The sequence below is a fragment of the Citrus sinensis genome, chromosome 4 (assembly GCF_022201045.2).
Source record: "Citrus sinensis cultivar Valencia sweet orange chromosome 4, DVS_A1.0, whole genome shotgun sequence".
NCBI lineage: Eukaryota > Viridiplantae > Streptophyta > Magnoliopsida > Sapindales > Rutaceae > Citrus > Citrus sinensis.
In genome coordinates this window covers 7,489,790-7,508,133 of record NC_068559.1, presented here as the reverse complement: position 1 = coordinate 7,508,133, position 18,344 = coordinate 7,489,790, and the positions used below count along the sequence as shown (strand labels likewise).

Here is an 18,344-nt window from a genome sequence, read left to right as displayed (position 1 = left end):
CTAAATTCGATTTTATTTGTAACAATTTTGTATTAGACTATTAATTTATTCAGGATAGTTTGTAAAAGAAGTTTGTATCCCTTACATGCTGCGTTACTTACTAATTTTAATATCTAAACTTAAATCTAAATGTTTTTTATTTTAATATTCATTAAATGTTTTAAACTTAAATCTATTTTTTATTTATTTTTAGATGTTATAATTGCCCACAATGAATCACAATTTTAATATCTAATATAATCTAATCTAATCTAATATTTGCTCTTGATTTGCTCCGACTTAACTATTGTGTTGTAAAGGTAATAGTCCACATTTATAAAGTGCCCACGCCACCATTGAAAAAGTTAATTTTGAATCTAAATTCGATTTTATTTGTAACAATTTTGTATTAGACTATTAATTTATTCAGGATAGTTTGTAAAAGAAGTTTGTATCCCTTACATGCTGCGTTACTTACTAATTTAATGTATGTGACTTTTATAATGGATATTAATGTACGATATATTTCAAACTTTACTTTTATTTGAATTTTTTATTTTAATATGATTAACTCAAAATCGAAAACAAAAAATGTATTAGTTATTCGGGGATCAGGAACCCTTGGAGATCCCCTATTATTATTCAGGGAGGAGATAGAGATTCTCTCAAGTAATTCTGACGGAGATATACGCAAAATATCGGAAATGGGTACGGAAAGATTGGTCTCCTCCCCTCCCCATTGCCATCCCTATTGTGAATTGTGCGGCCTTAGAAATTTTTTTTGACATGTATTCACTTGGTGGGTCATGTCGTGCCGGCCTATAAACCCTAGTGGTCCTTAATTTGATGGGCCTTCCGTGCGTTGGCCAACTTTTTCAATAGAATCCAATCAAAATTAATTTTTCAACTTCTTACATTCTTTTAGATTTGAATATAGAAAATAATATTTATTTGAAGGGTAACCGGAACTGGTTAGTGGCCGGTTCAAAACAAAATTCTCTTTATTTTTTTAATTCATCCCTAAGGACATCCCGACAAATCCTTAAGTAATATAAAAGTTGACATAATTTTTAATTGATCCCTAAGGGCAGCCTATTTCTTTGACTTTGTAGCTCAATATTTCCTTAACTTTAGAGGAAAAAATTATTTAATTATTGGATAAAAAAATTTCATCGATCTTTCTTCAGTTACATATTTTAGAAGACCTTTTTTTTTTGGAACACTAAGATTTTTGAAAAAAAAAAAGAAATTAGAAGTACCTCAACAAATCACTTTTTTTAAAATTACATAATATTCAAGAAATGAAAATTTAAAGTTAAAAAAAAAAGAAAAGAGAGAAAAAGTAAATTCGTAGAGGCCAAATAATCCTTAAAAAACGTGTACAATTAATTTAAAAACAAAACAGGAAGAGAGAGAGAGAGAGAGAGAAAATGGAGGGAAGAGGTAAAGGCGGCAAACTTTGCCCCAAAATAAAACCCTCTCTTTTCTCCATAGTTTAAACTATCAGCTATCAATTTCTACACACACGGGTACGCTCTTTTTATTTTTAATTTATTTTTTAATGTTTAATTAATATTTCTCTAATTCTCTTTTATGTGAAATCTCTGTTTGAGTGAAGCATCAATGATAGATTTCAGATCAATAATTTTTTGATATTTTTTTTTTCTTTTCCTTACGTTGGTTTTTTTCGAAGTGACCTTGAAATTGTAAAGATTTGTAATGTTCATGTGGATTATGCCTTATTGTTTAGATTTGAATCAAATAATGGCCGATTGTGTTAAAATTGCTTATTGAACTATTTGCCGTTTATATTACTGCGTTTGCAGCTCATGTCTCGTAAGATTTCACAAAGTTCGTTAAAATCACAGAATATTAGTAAATATTTAGTTCTGGGACTGAATTTATTTATTTGTAGACAATTATATACTTTTTTGAAAATTACAATCGTTTGATTTGTAGCAGATTGATATATTCTTCTTGTTTTACCCATGAGCTAGTCGATGAGTGAAGAAAGAGGATGCAGGAATAGGACTGCTTGATAAAGTGAGAAATTAAATATTAGTTGATAGTTGAACAAGGATAATTAATTGAGAAATATAAGTAATTTTATTAGGCTTAATTTGGCAACTGAAGTAATGTGAGTGCGTCAAACCACAAATCATGCAGGTCCTGATATTGAGCATTTGGTTACAGATTCTAATTTCAATGTTACAATGTTGATGTTCTATATGGCAACTCATTTATGTATAAGGTTGGCATTCAATGCTACAAGTTTGACATGAATTACGACATTACAAGTGTGATGTCCAGTGATACAAAGTTTAATGTTCCTTTGTGCTAAATGCAATTATTTTACATTTGCAGTTATAAAGATACCCAATATCAGTGGTTATTGGACTTAAGATGTAGAAAAATTCAATTAGGAATTGATAAGTATTATTTGAAACCATAAGATCAGTGGATGGATATTTTTGATATAGAAGGTTTGAGTGTTTTAAATGGAATGTGGAAATCGATGGGCACTACAAGCACATACATGTCAAATCGTATAAATGTATCTTCGCCACCTTGCAAGATCTGTGTTTGTCTTGCTTGCATACATTTATGTTTGTAAATGTTTTTTACTGTATGTAACTATGATTTTATCAATTCAAAAGAAATAGTGAATTATGAGGAGAATTTAAAGTACCGGAGAGGCAAGTGAAGGGTGGAGATAGGGGATGATGTTCAACTTTATTGATCTTTTTTTGTTCCGCTAGACCGAACAAGTAATCTTATAGAGCTCAAATTGACAATTCTTAGGAGAGACGTTGACAGGTGGAATTAGATACCTTGCAATTGTTAATGCACTAGGTTTTGTTTATTTTAGTGAATTATTATGTTGAGTTGGTTAGCATTACCAACTTCTGCCATTGTTCAGTTCGTTGTGAAATGAAGCATTCTATTGACTATCAATTTAAGATTGTTGTTGCTAGTTACATCATATTTAAAAATTCTAGCCATCACAGGAATCACCAATTAAGGCCGTATGTTCCATGTCCCTAGACGATTTATTTTATTTGGTGCCGTATGTTCCATGTCCCTAGACGATTTATTTTATTTGGTTAAGTACGAGAGGGTCTACCATGAGGATCAAAAGCTTTTTATATTAGTCAAGAGCAATTTTGGTTATAGATTGTGGAGAAATGCCTATGCTTCTCCTATCATGAAATTGATATTAGAAGAGTGAAAATTATACAGGCATTATTGACTTATGGTTTATATTAACTAACGTGGTGGAGGAAAGATGGTGGATCCGAAAATTACATTGGGGAGATTTTCTGAGCAAGATTGCCAATTTTTGGAAATGTAGCTGTCTAGGTGCCAACTTGTGCTTGGATTTCCACATTTGATATTGAGTGACATTGACTTGTGAACAAATATCGGTTACATATTCAAGATTTGAATCTAAAGGCTTGCATATTTTCAATGTGATAGGTTGACGAGGCTCGTAATCGTGACAGTTTAATTGAGATTTGTCCTAAATGAAGTTTGAGAATTGGACCAAGCTTAATTCCAATATCTATTCTCAGGTTAGTGTGCTTGTCTCTTTTGTCTTCTTCAATGATAGTGGTGGACATTGGTGAACATATGTTTGTATTATTGATCTTCCAATATTAATTTTCAACAGTTTTTGACCGTTTTCCAGCTTGGAAATTTCTCATTAAGAAAATACTCAGAAGTAAATACACATTAGCGTGAATGGCTTGTTTTTTTGTCTTGTTGCTGGTGGATAATTAGTGTCTCTTTCTATAACACAATAGAAATAATCATTTAGGCGTAGATCCTTGGAGGCAAAAATTTAGAGCTGAAAATTTTAGCATTAAAAAAATTGTGTAGATTTAGGGATTTAAATGGTGGGACTGAATAACTACTGCTATTATTCATTGAACCACAAAATATATATATATATATATAATTGAAATGAAAGGAACAATAATTGAATCATATGAAATCTTATGTTTGTGGTTATGTTGACAGCAAATTATGAAAATTGTGGTATGGCAACAGCATGGATAATTGGGATAGTTAGTCTTCTCCGAATTAAAGATGATGGTTGGGTGTGATGGATTGATCAGTGGTGTTAATGTTTTATGATGATAAAGGTGGGGGACCTGGTTGGTAGTGATGTTAGCGAATGGTACCAGTTGATTAGCATGCTAGTTAAACTTCACATGGAGTGATAATCAGTCTTCAATTTTATAATTTCTAGACTTCCTTATATTCTTGTTTGGATGCACTTGTATACTTGAGTTGAAATTTAGTTTTTGACCACTTGGACTTCTTTAAGTAATTTCAGGTTGCGATACAATAGAATTGTGTTTTAACAAAATACTCACAGAATTCAAAAGTTTCTAAATAGATGCTGAAACAAATTTGGGTAATAGAGCCATCTTCAAGACTACTGCTCTTGAGGTGGATGATTCTTTCCATGTCTATGAATCAATTATACTGTTCAGTGTCTTTGCATCTTCTCTGTGAATATGAACTTGCATTTGTTAACAATAGAGGGATGATTTATATAGCATAATATGATAATCATTTGCAGATTCTTTCTCAAAAGACTTGATAGCTTATTGTCATTTTCCAGGTTCTTGCAAATGTAGTTTTGTTCTGTAGAGTAAGAAGCAATCACTAAAATATAGGGCAGGTAATCTTAATATTCTCTTCCTCTATGTTCTTTTCTCAACTGCTAAATTAAACATGCAACATTTTTCTTGCATAACTCATGCTGTACTTATTTATTTGCTAGCACTTAAAAAAGAATCGCTCGTTTGAGCATGAATTGGAATTAATAATGTACAGTCTTACATCATGCTTAGCATGAGATCTCACCATTCATCTTAAAATTATTTTTCTGGGATTAACATGCGGTGAATGCATTTTATGTTAGGAAAAGAATAATTGAATGTACAACAATGTGTTAGTTGAAATTCATTTTCCTCCCTGAAGTCAACAATCTTTCTTTCCTGTCTGCTGGATCTTTATTGGTTTTCCTTCCGGCAATCTTCTCTGTGTTATGCCTGCTTATGGTTTGTTTTTGTTTCTTGCTTTCACCAATTTACTTGCCGGAAAATGCAATCTGGCCATAAGAGGTCGGGGTGCTCTTGATTTTTGGTCAAAACCCCTCACACAAACAAATCCTGCAAATAAATTTTAAACAGTTAGTGACATGTCTGAATTACAACTTTTAGAGCATGCCAATGTTGCTTGGGCCCGAATAAGATGAACACATGCTATGCGCTCAAACAGTGATAGTTGGAAATGGTATGTGTCAAATCACAACATTGGCTTTTAGAGCTCTAATGACGTTTTATGGCTTGACTAGTATAATGTTTGCATGTTCAATATTAATTTTAAGACTTCAAGGAGTCATTTCTTCACTTGCCTATGTCGAAGATGATAGAAGTTTTCCTTTTCCTATCTAGGGGTTTGGTATGAGCCATGTTATATTAGCTTCTTATTTCTCAAGAATATGTGATCTTTCAAAATTTGGGAAGTAGTTTAATTTTTGCTCACAGCACTAAATGATTAAGGATAAGCTTAGGTTTTGATAAAGTTCTTTTGTATCTATATTTAAGAGGAGATAAGATAAATTGCAGAATAAAATATAAAGCTCTCTTTTGTGTAAAAGATTTTTATTTATTTATTTTTTTAATTTTAAAAGGAGGAGGTAATTAAGGAACAGAAGAATGGAGGCAAAAAAGTATACACTTGAATTTTAAAGGAGACTTTCTTCTTTGTGCTTTGTGGATAAAATTATGATGGACATAGGATGTATTGGGTCTTGTACTGAAGTTATTAAAGCAATTGGTTGGTCAATGCATAAAAGGTTTTTGAGTTGAACCCGTTGATGTCTTCAGAAATAGGTTGTAATCTAATGGGTGAATGAATTCAAGGTCAAAGGTATCTGGAAGCATAAATAGCTATGTAGATTCATTTAGTTAAAATGATTTGTTGCTATTTTTTTTAACAGATTTTCCTATTATATACAACTAAATACAATTCTTTATGAATACAAAGAAATCACAATAGGATAGGTACGTAGGTTAACTTTAAAATAATTTTATGTTGAAAAATTTTCTCTATCTGTTCTTTTCTTTACATACTTTCGGTTTTGTAGTTGGTGAATAAAACTTTTGAAATCTTGAAGAGTGAACCATGATCGTTGTATAAAATCATTAAAGAAATGAAAATTGTGTTATTTATATCATACCATTAAGATAAGTTAAAGCTATATAGAAGAAACAAAGGAGAATTTAAACTCAAAACAGGAGTTATTGGACTTGGCAATTACATTTTAAATAGTCATATTGTGTTTTTATTTATTTAATTTATTAATTTATTTATTTTTTGACAAAGGAATAGGCACATTGTATTGGTCAGCTTGAAAGTGATAAATAACAACTTTTAAAGTCCATTTTGGCTGAATTTATATTTATAGTGTACAATGCCCTATATATCTATCCCTAGGGTGATTGATATGTTATGTTGGCATAGGCTCTATTTAAACTCATAAGTTATGTTCTTCTGGATTGCGTCAGTGAAGATGGAGAGTTACCATATTGCAGTGGAGTTAACTAGGCTACCTACTAGTATGTCAACTTGCTGATAGTGAAGAGTAAACAAGGGTTATCCATTTTAACTCTGCAGTGCAGACTCTATTTTTGATGATCCACACTGATAAAAAATTCCTCTTTTTGTACTCAGCCAACTGCTGAGTTAGCTTGTGGGAGTATATACCTTATTTAGTTGTTTCTTTAACCTCATTGCTTTCTGGTCGTAAACTGATGGGTGTTTATGTAATATATGAGTTCTAGGTGACCTCAACTTCCTTACAGGAGAATATTTGTTGAGCGAGAACTAACATAAAAATGAGTTGATCAATGCAGATGGGAAAAGAAGGACATGGCTGTTGCTTGTTCTCTGTAAGTGATGTACGACTTAAGTAGGATAATCTATTTCTTTCACCGAAAGCAGATAAGATTATCGAAAGAACTAGAACATTTATGCAGTTAATGGGTATTGTCATTTCCTCTCAACCAAAGCAGATAAACTAATATAATGATTGAACAGGGATTTCATAATTCTTACCTTTCCAAAAGCAGAACTGTATCCCCTCCGTTGAAAGGCCTGGTGGACAAATGTTTCTCTAAGTATATCCTTTTCAATTTGATTACTAGATTGGGAATCAATTGGAAAAAGCTTAACTTTAATTATCGGTCTCACCTTTGAATATTGATGATACAGATGTTCCAAAGTAAACCATACGTCTAGGCAGATTCCATAGCCATTCTCTTGGAACATCTATGGGGTTGAGGCTTGAGTCATGATCTGCAAACACCTGCATCATAATGGACTATGCAGTTATATCTTGAATGGTAAAACATTACTCTTTTTAGGGGGTTGGGTAAGCTAGGGTGCAGTGTTTACAAACCCATACATTGTCAGTTTAGATGGGGTTGAGTTTTATCTAAAATCTTCCAAGAAAATAAGAGTTGGCGCTTAATTAGTCTTACCTCATTAACTTGAAAGTACGTGCCATTGAGTGGAAAGCTTCCTCTCATTGCTGTTCTGCAAGGAATCTGAAGATGAGGAGATTTACACATTAGTGAAGGATGAAGGTAAGTCTTTGAGTCAGTTTGAATGGTTATCTATGTATGATGAGATCAAAATGGAGTTCCTTACCAGAAGAGTTCCTCTGACAGTCTGTGAATTAGTTTCTCTTATGCTATTGCATGAAAAACAAGTCTTCTCATCGCACAATTTACCAGATTCTTTGGACCTGCATCTACTTTCAGGAAGTTGAATGGAATTGGCAGTTTCCCCTAGTAACATGGTTCAATAATATGAGACATTACTTAGTAATCATGCAAAATAGTTTCACCTTACAGGCTAGGAACAAGCATGTATAAGCACCTATCATTTTCTATATTTCACTATTACTGGGCTGACATCACATTAACATGTTCTGTATATCTTATATATCCAAACAAAGCAGTACAGTGAATTGTTTCATGCTCAGTATTGCTGAGAACACTTTTATATCCGGGGATCAACTATGTCATTTGCGCACCTGGGGTCCATATAGCAAGGAGGTATGGACTAGGATCATCAGGTTCCCGTCTATCCATCTGTAAATTCAGTAGACTCATAGTCAAACAAATGTCATGTAAAAACACTTGACTTCTGGAATTAGAGAGAAACTAACCCCTTCTAGTAGAGGATGTGAATCTGGAAGTTCATACCTGTATCATACCAGGGAGTTAGAAAAAGTCATGCAGGATTCCGTTCACTATTAAAGCTTAATAATTGTTGAAATGGACCATTTTTCAGTTATTGATAATCGATATTAGTTATCTGGAGCTCTTGTATTGACTAGAAACTGCAGTTTGTTGTGAGCCATTTTCATGTGCTACTTACCATATGTTGAGTAACAACAAGCTTTTCTTGTGCTAAATTGAACTTGCTTCAACTTTATTCAAAGCTAATTTATATTGGGATTTCAGTCACATGGATTAATATGAACTCTACTTTATGCAAATTAGCCTATCTGAGATGTAATTCTGATTCCTTTTGGAGAAATTACTTTTTATCAAATTATGGAGGATATCCACTTACACTTGGTGCTCTGTACGTAGCCGACTCACGTTCTTCAGTTTGGGTGCTGGAATAGAAGCAGCATCTGGATTCAAAGCAACTAGAGCCTTGGACATGTCACATTCTTGTAGTTCCATTTTCTCTTGCATGTAGCTCTGTAGATTCACTGTGAATTCTTCAATATTGAGTTTTATTGTGGGGATTTCATCAGGATCCTCATAAAATGCATCCTCAATGTCACTTTCTGTTATTTCTGTGCATTCTTGTTCTGGTGTTGCTGGTTCTTCAATGATGGGTTCACACTTGCCAATTTCACGTCGTACTTCAGCGAGTGAGCTTTTCTCAGGTGAAGGTAATGGCATAGGATTGATAACTACAGAAGGGTTTCTTTCAGCCATAGTAGGCATGGTTGAACTCACTATACTCTTCTCCTCTGGTCCTGGCAGTGCAAGCCTTGCACTGATCAAACCAGAGAATAACAGTTAGTTATTACGAGCATGTACAAATCATCCAAATGGGAAGAGGAAACAAGCTGCCTAGAGGAGAGAATTTGTCTCCCTCTAACTAATTAAATAGCTGATATGGTGTTCTCTACTTTATTCTATCTGCACTCAAGGCTTTTGTGACATAGTTTTGATTACTAGGACATCTGATAACTGTCCTTATATGTTTATCTGCCAAAATAAAGTGGCAATAAAAATATTAATTGGGCAGGATGGGGGATTCAGACCTTGCAAAAGCACTAGCAAAATGTCTGCATTCTCCTCTCATTGGACATGCATTGCAATTTGGTTTACTCTTTGTACAAAAAACCTGCATAGATGTTCAAGTATAAAATGTTTATTAACAGTTACTGTTTCTTATTGGTTCAGTGGAAAATGCCAAAATGAACTGACAATATACCTTTCCAAATGTAATCAGCTGGTAGTGTAGCTCATACCTGTGTTAGATAGTAAAGCAATCAGTAAAATGTTTTGCAAAATGAAGAGCTATTATTCATTTACTTTATTTACAGGAAACACTAATCTTATGAATACAGGTGTTTCAAAGGAGCATTGTATTACAGTGTTCGTTGATCTAGCTTGCACAGTCTTGGCCAGAGATACTTCTGTATTGATTCCAATACCGGATACCTACAACAGGAATCTGATCAGTGTTTCTCAGTGGAAAGAAAATTCAGGGTTAAAAGATTAGTTGACAAACAATACTTACAGTTCCAGGAGATGTAACTGAAGCGACTCAGGCAATGGTTGAAGTGGGACCCATCCCAATCTAACTGCAATGCGTCCGACATTTGTGTCAACCTTCATTGAAAATATAAATATGACACAGATTGTCAGATGTTGATCTAGTCTCATAAGCTTCACATTTCTGTCATCTTAGTTTAACCTTACCGGAAAAGCAAGATGATGAAGTGTTAAAAGCCGCACACATTCTACACTTTTCAGCCCCAATCCGCGTATACTTAACAGATAATCTCTGCAGCACAAATCATAAGAGAAATAAAAGTATTAGTCCTGTAGAGCAGAAATCTGGAGATTTGGGAAGTTCTATAAACTTTGAGAATTTACTTTGCTTTATCAGGGGGGACGTCTCTTAACCACTCAAGGTCAATGCTTCCATGTTCTCTGACCAGTCGGTTTAGGAATTCCTGCAACATGGTGCACTCATAATCTGTCTCAAATATATCTAAACTTATATCATGATATATTTCTATAAACTCATTTGGAGTGGATCATACTTTGAGGTAGAACAGAATATGTATACCTTCATTCTCTCAGCTAGCATATTGTTCATCCCTCTTTCTTTTATAGCCTCAGAAATCTCTTTAACATTTGCACATCTCAATGCTTCATAATCTAGAGAGTCCATTCTGTCTCTGCTTCTTTCTTGTTTTCCACTATTTCTTTGAACCTCTTTTCTTAAACTCTCCCAGTCAATTGCATTCTTCTTCTCACCATCAGCCTTTCTCTTTTTTGATTTCGAAATGTTGGGATTTGTCTCATCATACACTTTATGGGCAGAAAGTACTTGCTCCACTGAATTTGGTTCGATCAATTTGTTGTCTGAGAGCTTATTTGCTACAGAGATATCATCCCCAAGATTACGAGTTTTTTCTGCTAGCATTGAACCACTTGGGACATTCTGCTCCTTAGCCAGGTCAGTATGATGCATTTGCTCTGCGATTGATATGCTTTCACATTGAAAGGTTCTCCTCTCATGTTGGTAAATATCACAGCAAGATTGGTCATATTTCGGTGGACTTCGTGTCTGAGAAGCATTTGGTTGTTGCATTGTGGGCTTCTTCAATAAAATATATGGGCTTGCTGATAGCATTTTTTCAGGTGTTGATAGTCCATTCTGTTGGACCATTGTTTCACCTATGTCCTCTGCCGGTTGTTGAGCTCTTGCATAGCTTTCATTTTTCGCCTTAGAAGATTCGGAACTGATTGAAGGCCAAGAAGAGCATTCTCCATTATATATTTCAGAACCTTCTCCTTCTAATAGTTCTGAGTATGAAGTCATGTGCGGCTCATAGTCACTGGAAAAACCCACCTGATTTTGTGGGCTGTTAAAATTGAGCAATTGAGTAAATGTTAAAGAGCTACCGAGGTTGTCTATGCTTTCCAATCCGGACTCCTGCTGGAAATTTCCTCCGTCTTCTGCTTGCTTAAACCTATGATACCCCTCTTGAAATAGTGAGCTATCATTTATGCAGCTGTAGAAGTCTTGAAACAAGGTGGCATTTCCAACCTGTTGGAAATTTGCAGAACCATTATCCAGTTTGCACCCAGGAGGAGAATCTTCTGCTTCAGAGTTGGAGCCTGAGCAGGATCTAATTCCTACATTGCTTTGGAGGATAGTCGAACTAAGAGAGTCTTGTGATGATATGATTTCCTCTTCCAATCCAATACCATGTGGCTCTGGTAAGCTTGTTTTTCCTACCCCTGACATCTCTCTTACCCTCTGATGTTCTGTCGGTTCATGGGGTGTAATAGAGCTTTGGCTGCTTCCTGGATGCCTCAAAAGTTCATGCCATTGGATGCTTTCATTTGCACGTATACACACTTCTGGTTCTTCAACCAATATGTTTGTACCATCTATGTTACATGTTCTCTTGTTTGACTTAAGAGGAAATCGTGCTGCCAAGGACATGAATGCAGAGCTGCATAAAAGGGAAGAAGTCAAAGAAATTGTCTAATTGCAAAATTTTTTTCCTTCTGTAAGTTTGGTAAATTGTACTGAACATTGAGTTACCTTGAGAGATGGTCTGAAACATTCTGGGTCAGGAAAACTCCTATCACTGAGTCAACAACTGATCCCTTCCATTTTGAGAAGCATCTATCTCCTGTAAGAAATTGGTTGCAATTTCCGTTAGCAAAAATGAAGGTAACTTTTATATAGCACTGATTAGCAAAACTCATGTTAATTTTATGCTAATTATTAGTGCATATTATTTTTTAATCTATATAAAAATATGGCCATTGCAATTACAGAAAAGTACAGAGGCTACCTAAGAAAGTTTGTTGCATATGCCAGAATGAGAAAACTTCTTAGCAACTACCAAAAATTTTTAGAAAAATTAAAAAATAAAGAACAAAGAATACTTCTAGACTATCTGCAGATTGATAGTCAAGTTCAATGTTGTTTTCTTTTATGCATTGATCTGACTAAAGAATCCCCCTGAACCCAGAAAGTGTTTTTCCTGACTAGTAAATTTCTCTCTTGCCATCTACTGACATTTTATGAAAACATAATATGATATTTACTGTCAAAATTTGCCTTGAGTAAATTATATTTGCTAGAAAATCGATGCTAAAACATAGAACAGCAAGTGAATTTACACACATTTCATATCATTTCCTTATCTGTTTTTTGCTAAACAATTTATCTTCACAAGGACATCGCTCAGTGTATGTTCATGCATTGGTAATTTCCTCTCATCCTCTTTAGGGGTGCAGGGATACTGTGGAAAACTTCATTCTTGTTTAATTATAATTTTGTGATTATAAGAGCATGTTGTAGTGACATTTCAAGTTCAAAGGGACTTAAGGTGGAGAAGGTAACTCAAGGCTGCATATTATTATTATTGTGGAGTTACTTTATAATGATATGAATTTGGAGGCCAAAAGTATAAGGAACCATACCTTGTACAAGATGCATCCGTGCAATGAATGAATCAGCTCGTCCTTTGAATATCCTCCTTTCCTCTTCCCACCACTTCTCCTTTCCCTTATCTGTTTCTTCAAGGCCTTCACCTGCTTCCTTGCCCATCAATAGATTCCAGATTCTATTTGTCTCTGGATCAAGATCCACTTTTGGCCTTGGCTTACGTTTCTTGATGAGTTCAAAACCTTCATATGGAACAACTGTACCACCTTGTTTGTATGGAACAATTGCATATTGCTCTTGGTCCTGCACCTGGTTAATATTAAGATCTTTGAATCTATGTGTGATCTCATCCACTGAAGGAATGGGGTAAATCTGTTTAATTTCTGGCCCTGCATCAAACAATGATAGAAATTTATATAAGAATTGATTGTAGAATGTTCTGAGAAACTAAGTAGCTTAGCCTGTTGATATGCCGCAGTTGAACAAAGTCCCTTATCATGGAAAGTACCTCCTCTTTTTGCTGAATATTGCTGATTGTCAAGGAAGGCTTCCCTCTGTACGAGCTTTGCCTGATCCATTTCTGAGGAAACTGATTTACCGAATGCGGATTCCAGATTTTTCTTTACCGAGATATTAGTATGGCAAGTTTTAGGTTGCCTGTCTACAGGAGCAGGAGCTCTGCCAGGGGGAGTCAGTGGGAACAAATCACAATTTTTGCTTGGAATTGATGATGCAAAGGCATGTGGTGAAGTCAATCTGTTAGTCTCACCCATTTTTTCTGTGCTTGGATGTTTCTCAGAAGAATTATGTTGCTTTGGCATGTTAGAAGCCATAGATTGAGTATTCCAGTCGAAGAAAAGTTTATTGTACCCACTCTGTTCTCTGCTAGAAATGTTACTGCTTCTGAGGCAAGATTTCAGTATATCATAATGTGCTTGATACATAAATCCATTTCCTCTGACATCACTCACAATTTTGCTTTGAGTTTGCTTTGAGCCATCTTGAACCGCTGTAATACCAGGAGGCTTGCCTGTTATGATTGTAAGTAGTTCATTGTCAATTTTCTTTTTCTTGTGCGTCTCTAAACAATCAGCACCCTGCATGCACGTGTTCCTGTGGCATCCATCTATCTGAACCATATTTTGGTTCAGATACGACAATCCTGTTACATTTACAGCATAAGGCTGCATCTGACCCATTGCATGAGAATACAGTCTCTTTGATCCGCCAACTTCTTTTGAACTGAACGAAGTCGATGGTGCTGATTGCAGAGAACGTTGGGTCATCAGTTGTCTAGTCCTCCCTAGGTTTTCAAAATTGTCATTTTCTGGGCAGAAAGTGTGGCCAATTCCTTTTGCAGATGTATGTTGCTGGATACGAGTGTAACCGGTTCTGTGACACTGTTGGAATGGATCGGCAATGCTAGTATCTATATTACTTGGATTGACTTTTAAATTTTCCATGTGCTGGTCTTTTCTTGGAGGTTGTGAGGCTGCAACCGGTTGTCTAGTCCTCCCAAGGTTTTCAAAATTGTCATTTTCTGGGCAGAAAGTGTGGCCAATTCCTTTTGCAGATGTATGTTGCTGGATACGAGTGTAACCGGTTCTGTGACTCTGTTGGAATGGATCGGCAATGCTAGTATCTATATTACTTTGATTGACTTTTAAATTTTCCATGTGCCGGTCTTTTCTTGGAGGTTGTGAGGCTGCAACCGGTTGCATTTCCTGCATTGACATGTAAGCTGGGATTTCATTTACCATAGAGGTATCGCTATTGTCTGTTCCTGGTTGCTGGTTTTTCGTGGGCAATCCTTTATGTTGGTCTATAGGCAGAGTCAACTTCGCTCTGCCCCCACTGTTAGTTCTGCTATCCATTTCTGTGGTTTGGAAATCCAAATTCAAATTAAGAGTCCTCTTGTAACTTTGTTGCATCTCTGCCTGCTCACCAATTACTTCGATCTGGCTTTCATCTACAGGATTTTCCAAGTCAAAATTCAATTCTCTTCTGCATGATCTTTCAGCAAGTCTTGCACTAGCATCGGTTGTCTCCCTGATAATATCTGCCTTTTGAGTTGCCGATTCTTCCCGGCCTTTTCTGCGCACATACTTCCTCTTTCCACCAGGGTTAGCCCTTTTAGGAGTTTCAGCCTTTGGAGTCCCTCTGGGTTTGCCTTCTTTTACTACCTTTGGCCTGTGCTTTCTTCGTTTGGGCGGTTTCTGCTGTGGTGTCTTGTTAAGATCAATGCCTTCATTACTTATATTCTCAGAATCCCTTTTTTCTTCAAGTGGTGTTGAAATGATCTCAGATGGCACAACATTTTGCAAGATTTCATGGTGATTGTGCTGAATAGTCTCATTTCCTATGGATGTGACCAAATGCCATTGCTTGTCTTTCTCAGCAGGCGAGTTTCCTGCTGTTGGGAGATTTTCTTTCCTTGAAAACTGGTTGTTCTCCCACTTCTTCAATGGATCAGGTGTTACAGGTGAGAAAGGCAATGCGGCGGTGACGCTCAAAGCTGCATCAGCTTCTTCTCTTGATGATGAATTTTGTTTGTAGTTGGGCAGGTAAGTTACAGGGAATCCATCTGCAGAAAATGCATATTACTTTAAAACGATGAGATAATTGGAATCATGTGAAGATGAATTCTAATTTTCTTATGCATGGTACCGAAGTAATCTTGTTTTTCACAACTATTTATAATACGGTGCCTTCTATATGTTTGTCAATAAGTAGTTTCACCTTACAGGATACTGAGTTGTAATGACTAACAATATTGCGTATGCTACCCAACCTGCGAGGTGGGAAGTGGGTACTATTCTCTGCTGCATGAGATATGGAATCAATGTGTTTTATGGCAATTTATGATCGTATGTGTTCTAGGCTGTGTCCGAATGGATTTCAGCCAACCTGCTATTTTCTTTGCTATCAGACAAAACTAGCTGCATCCTATGGATTTTTAACAGAGAGGTATTCTTGCCAAAATAGTTATGATTATTTATTCTCTGATTGGTTTTTGAATGATTCAAGTTCCTACAATTCCTGAGAGGCTATCAGAAAACAATGAATAAATGAGTGAACCTCCATGGTTGATTGAAATGCACCATGAAGAAAATGATTACATCTGTAAGAAATGCTTCAATCTGTGTGGTTGCTTAGAAATGTACCATGAAGAAATTATTTCATCTGTAAGAAATTATTTTATTGTAATTTGGTGACAATTAGTTAGTACATGCTGATTCTAGTAGTTGTGCGCTTTGACATAAAATCAAATGCAGGTAATTTTCTATTCTCCCTTTATGCTTGTTTATCGTCAATACATAATTGGTAGATTGTGGCCTATCAATCATAGCAACATATATTGGCTTAAAAGACAAATGGATAAATCACTTACATTGAGGTGTTTGGTGAAAGCTGTCACCGTTCTGTAGAAGGTTTAAACCTGAGTGATGAGCTTGCGGTGTCTGGTAAAATATGTCACTGTTCAGTAACATGTCTGAACCTGAGTACGGAGCTCGGGGCATTTGATGGAAGTTGTTGGTGTTTCGTAACAGGTTTGAACCTGAGTTTTGAGTTTGGTTGTGAAGCAACAAATGACTCAAGCTGGACTCCCCCCATTTATTGGCTTGAGAGTGCGAATTCAGAAGCTGAGATCGATTTACCATGCCCGCACTCAGGACAACATTTCTGTTTGCAGAGGTAAGTGCAGCTGCATTCGTTCTTGCCAACATAGGACCTAATTGGTTATTGTTCCAACCTCCATCTTCATTATACAAGTCCTGTCTGAAGGAGGCTGCAATGTGATTGATTATTCGCTGTCTGTCAGTCACACGCATATTACCGCCGTTATACCCTTCAGTCTGACCTCCTTGTCCAATTGGACTTAAATTTGGGACAGCTCTGTTGTAATTTGGCGTCTCTTGAATATGTCCGCCAGGAAACCCTGCCAACTCTCGCCAATTTGCTCTTCCCTGGGATTCTGCATATCTGTCAACTTGCTGGGGATTGGATCTTGTTGCAATCGGCTTTTCTGGTGTTACTGGCATCCAAGGGCCCATCAACTGGAATTCTTTCTCTCGTGGAATAGGAAATCCATCCCCAAACTTCATTTCCCCACCCTCACGCCCAACAGAAAAGAATCGCTCTTTCTTCTGCTCTTCGACACTTATGACAACCAATATCTCTCCCTCTCTCTCCCAGCTCTAATTCGTTAATTGGCTAAATTTCACTGCAAATTTCTGAAATTTTGATTTTACTGCCCTTTCCTGTCACCCCATTGCCTAAATTTATCCGCCAAAACCCAAAAGCACATTTGTCAATTCACACACTCCCCGCCTAAACATACCAAATAAACAAGAAAATAGGCAATAAAGAGAAATAAAAAGCTCCTCTTAGTTAACAAACAAAAAAAACGTAAATTTTTGTTATAAATGCCGCATGATCATGCCCAGATTGCTCAACTAGAGACAGCTATAATCCTTATCCTTAGCTAGAAAACATGGAAAACATGAATAGCAATGGAAATAAAGAAAAAGCAAACAAGAATAATATAGCAAACAACAAAACTAAACAGAATCAGATTATATTAGCTGAAACAATGAATAAGACTGTAAATATAAAGATATTGCCAAAATCTTGAAAGAATCTTTTTCTTTGATACACAAGAAATGTAATAACTGAGATGGGTATCAGTTAATATGCATGAATTAAGTAATAAAATAAGAAAATATTCAAAAATGTAAACATTAGCAGGTGAGCTCACCGATCTGACACTGAGCCTGGTAGCTGTTATTGGAAATGCCGGAGAAAAAAAAATTTGAGTCAGTCTTCACGGTAACTAGAAATAAGAAAGAAAGAAAGTAGAGAGAGAGAGAGAGAGAGAGAGAGAAAGGAAACCGAACTGAAGCCTATATTCTTTTATATATTAAAAATAAAAATAAAACAAATTATACTAGTTTGGGCACCACCTTCTTGTTTTTATAAAACGAGCCCCCCCCCCCCCCCCCCCCTTAATACTTTTTAGTAGGGGAAAAAATGCTTTTGCTGTCACGTACGTACATGCTTATTATGCTTTGAAGATTAAACGTGAATAGGAAGTAAAGAAAAGTAAAGAAAAAAACACCAATGATAACAGTTTCATGTACTTTTCAAAATTTTGAGCTTTGAATTTTCTTTAAATAAATTTTTGTTGATTATGTGAAGCTATTTTGTGGAGAGCTTCAATCTATCATATTATATTTGTTTAAAATAATTTTTTTTTTAAAAGTCTTCCTTTTAAGATTAAAAAAAAAAATGATAAGTTGTTTTTTCTTATAAGGTAGGTGGTAATTTTTTCTTTTAAATAGAAAGTTTGTATTAAAAAAAATATAAGAGCGTATATAGTAATACCACTGGAAAATCCTCTAGCCAAATTATAAAATCATATGAGCTAACTTTGTCAAGACGTGAGTTAAAATATTGTTATGTTGCGAAACATCTAAAACTGTTTTATGACGTTGCTATTTTTAATAAAATCTCGTAGATTACACAAAAGTCTTATTTGATAGTTCCTTAATTATTTTTAAGAACATTGTATGTTATATAATATTTGTTTTCAATAAATAAAATAATCTTTC

The 18,344-nt window shown here is 35.4% G+C and overlaps 1 protein-coding gene and 1 long non-coding RNA gene across 9 annotated transcripts; one reads left to right on the top strand and one right to left on the bottom strand.

Moving 5' to 3' along the window:
- The first annotated feature begins 1,362 nt into the window (after nt 1-1,362).
- Nucleotides 1,363-15,272, top strand: LOC102631121 (uncharacterized). 5 transcript variants are annotated; one of them, XR_008054009.1, is made up of 6 exons: nt 1,363-1,508; nt 3,457-3,551; nt 4,610-4,669; nt 9,659-12,009; nt 12,582-14,215; nt 14,429-15,272. It is a non-coding gene; the product is annotated as an uncharacterized LOC102631121 (long non-coding RNA). The 5 variants fall into 5 exon arrangements; XR_008054008.1 differs by having other exon boundaries at nt 12,574-14,215; XR_008054010.1 differs by lacking the exon at nt 4,610-4,669 and adding an exon at nt 9,492-9,543 and having other exon boundaries at nt 9,659-14,215.
- Nucleotides 4,775-17,652, bottom strand: DEMETER (transcriptional activator DEMETER). 4 transcript variants are annotated; one of them, XM_052439227.1, is made up of 21 exons: nt 17,492-17,648; nt 16,124-17,064; nt 14,429-15,316; nt 13,241-14,215; nt 12,768-13,121; nt 11,878-11,968; nt 10,387-11,785; nt 10,191-10,270; nt 10,014-10,098; nt 9,832-9,923; nt 9,684-9,752; nt 9,523-9,559; nt 9,350-9,432; nt 8,641-9,078; nt 8,231-8,267; nt 8,096-8,153; nt 7,708-7,847; nt 7,539-7,604; nt 7,249-7,363; nt 7,114-7,152; nt 4,775-5,162 (listed from the first exon to the last, which is right to left on the bottom strand). In XM_052439227.1, the coding sequence occupies exons 2-21, from the start codon at nt 16,836-16,838 to the stop codon at nt 5,047-5,049; spliced, it is 5,877 nt and encodes a 1,958-aa protein (XP_052295187.1). In that variant the 5' UTR covers nt 16,839-17,064; nt 17,492-17,648; the 3' UTR covers nt 4,775-5,046. The 4 variants fall into 4 exon arrangements, 3 of the variants coding, with proteins under 3 accessions (XP_052295187.1, XP_006492174.1, XP_006492173.1); XM_006492111.4 differs by having other exon boundaries at nt 13,241-15,316; nt 16,124-17,009; nt 17,492-17,652; XM_006492110.4 differs by having other exon boundaries at nt 13,241-15,316.
- Nucleotides 17,653-18,344: the final 692 nt, after the last annotated feature.

Excerpts from the sequence above, each read along its gene's own strand:
- DEMETER (XM_006492111.4), bottom strand. The coding sequence starts at position 16,838 with ATGAAGTTTGGGGATGGATTTCCTATTCCACGAGAGAAAGAATTCCAG. Across the intron at positions 15,317-16,123 it reads CTTTCACCAAACACCTCAAT|ATGGATTCCCTGTAACTTAC; the intron begins GTAAGTGATTTA and ends CATTTTCTGCAG. Across the intron at positions 5,163-7,113 it reads ACAGTTCTGCTTTTGGAAAG|GATTTGTTTGTGTGAGGGGT; the intron begins GTAAGAATTATG and ends ATTTATTTGCAG.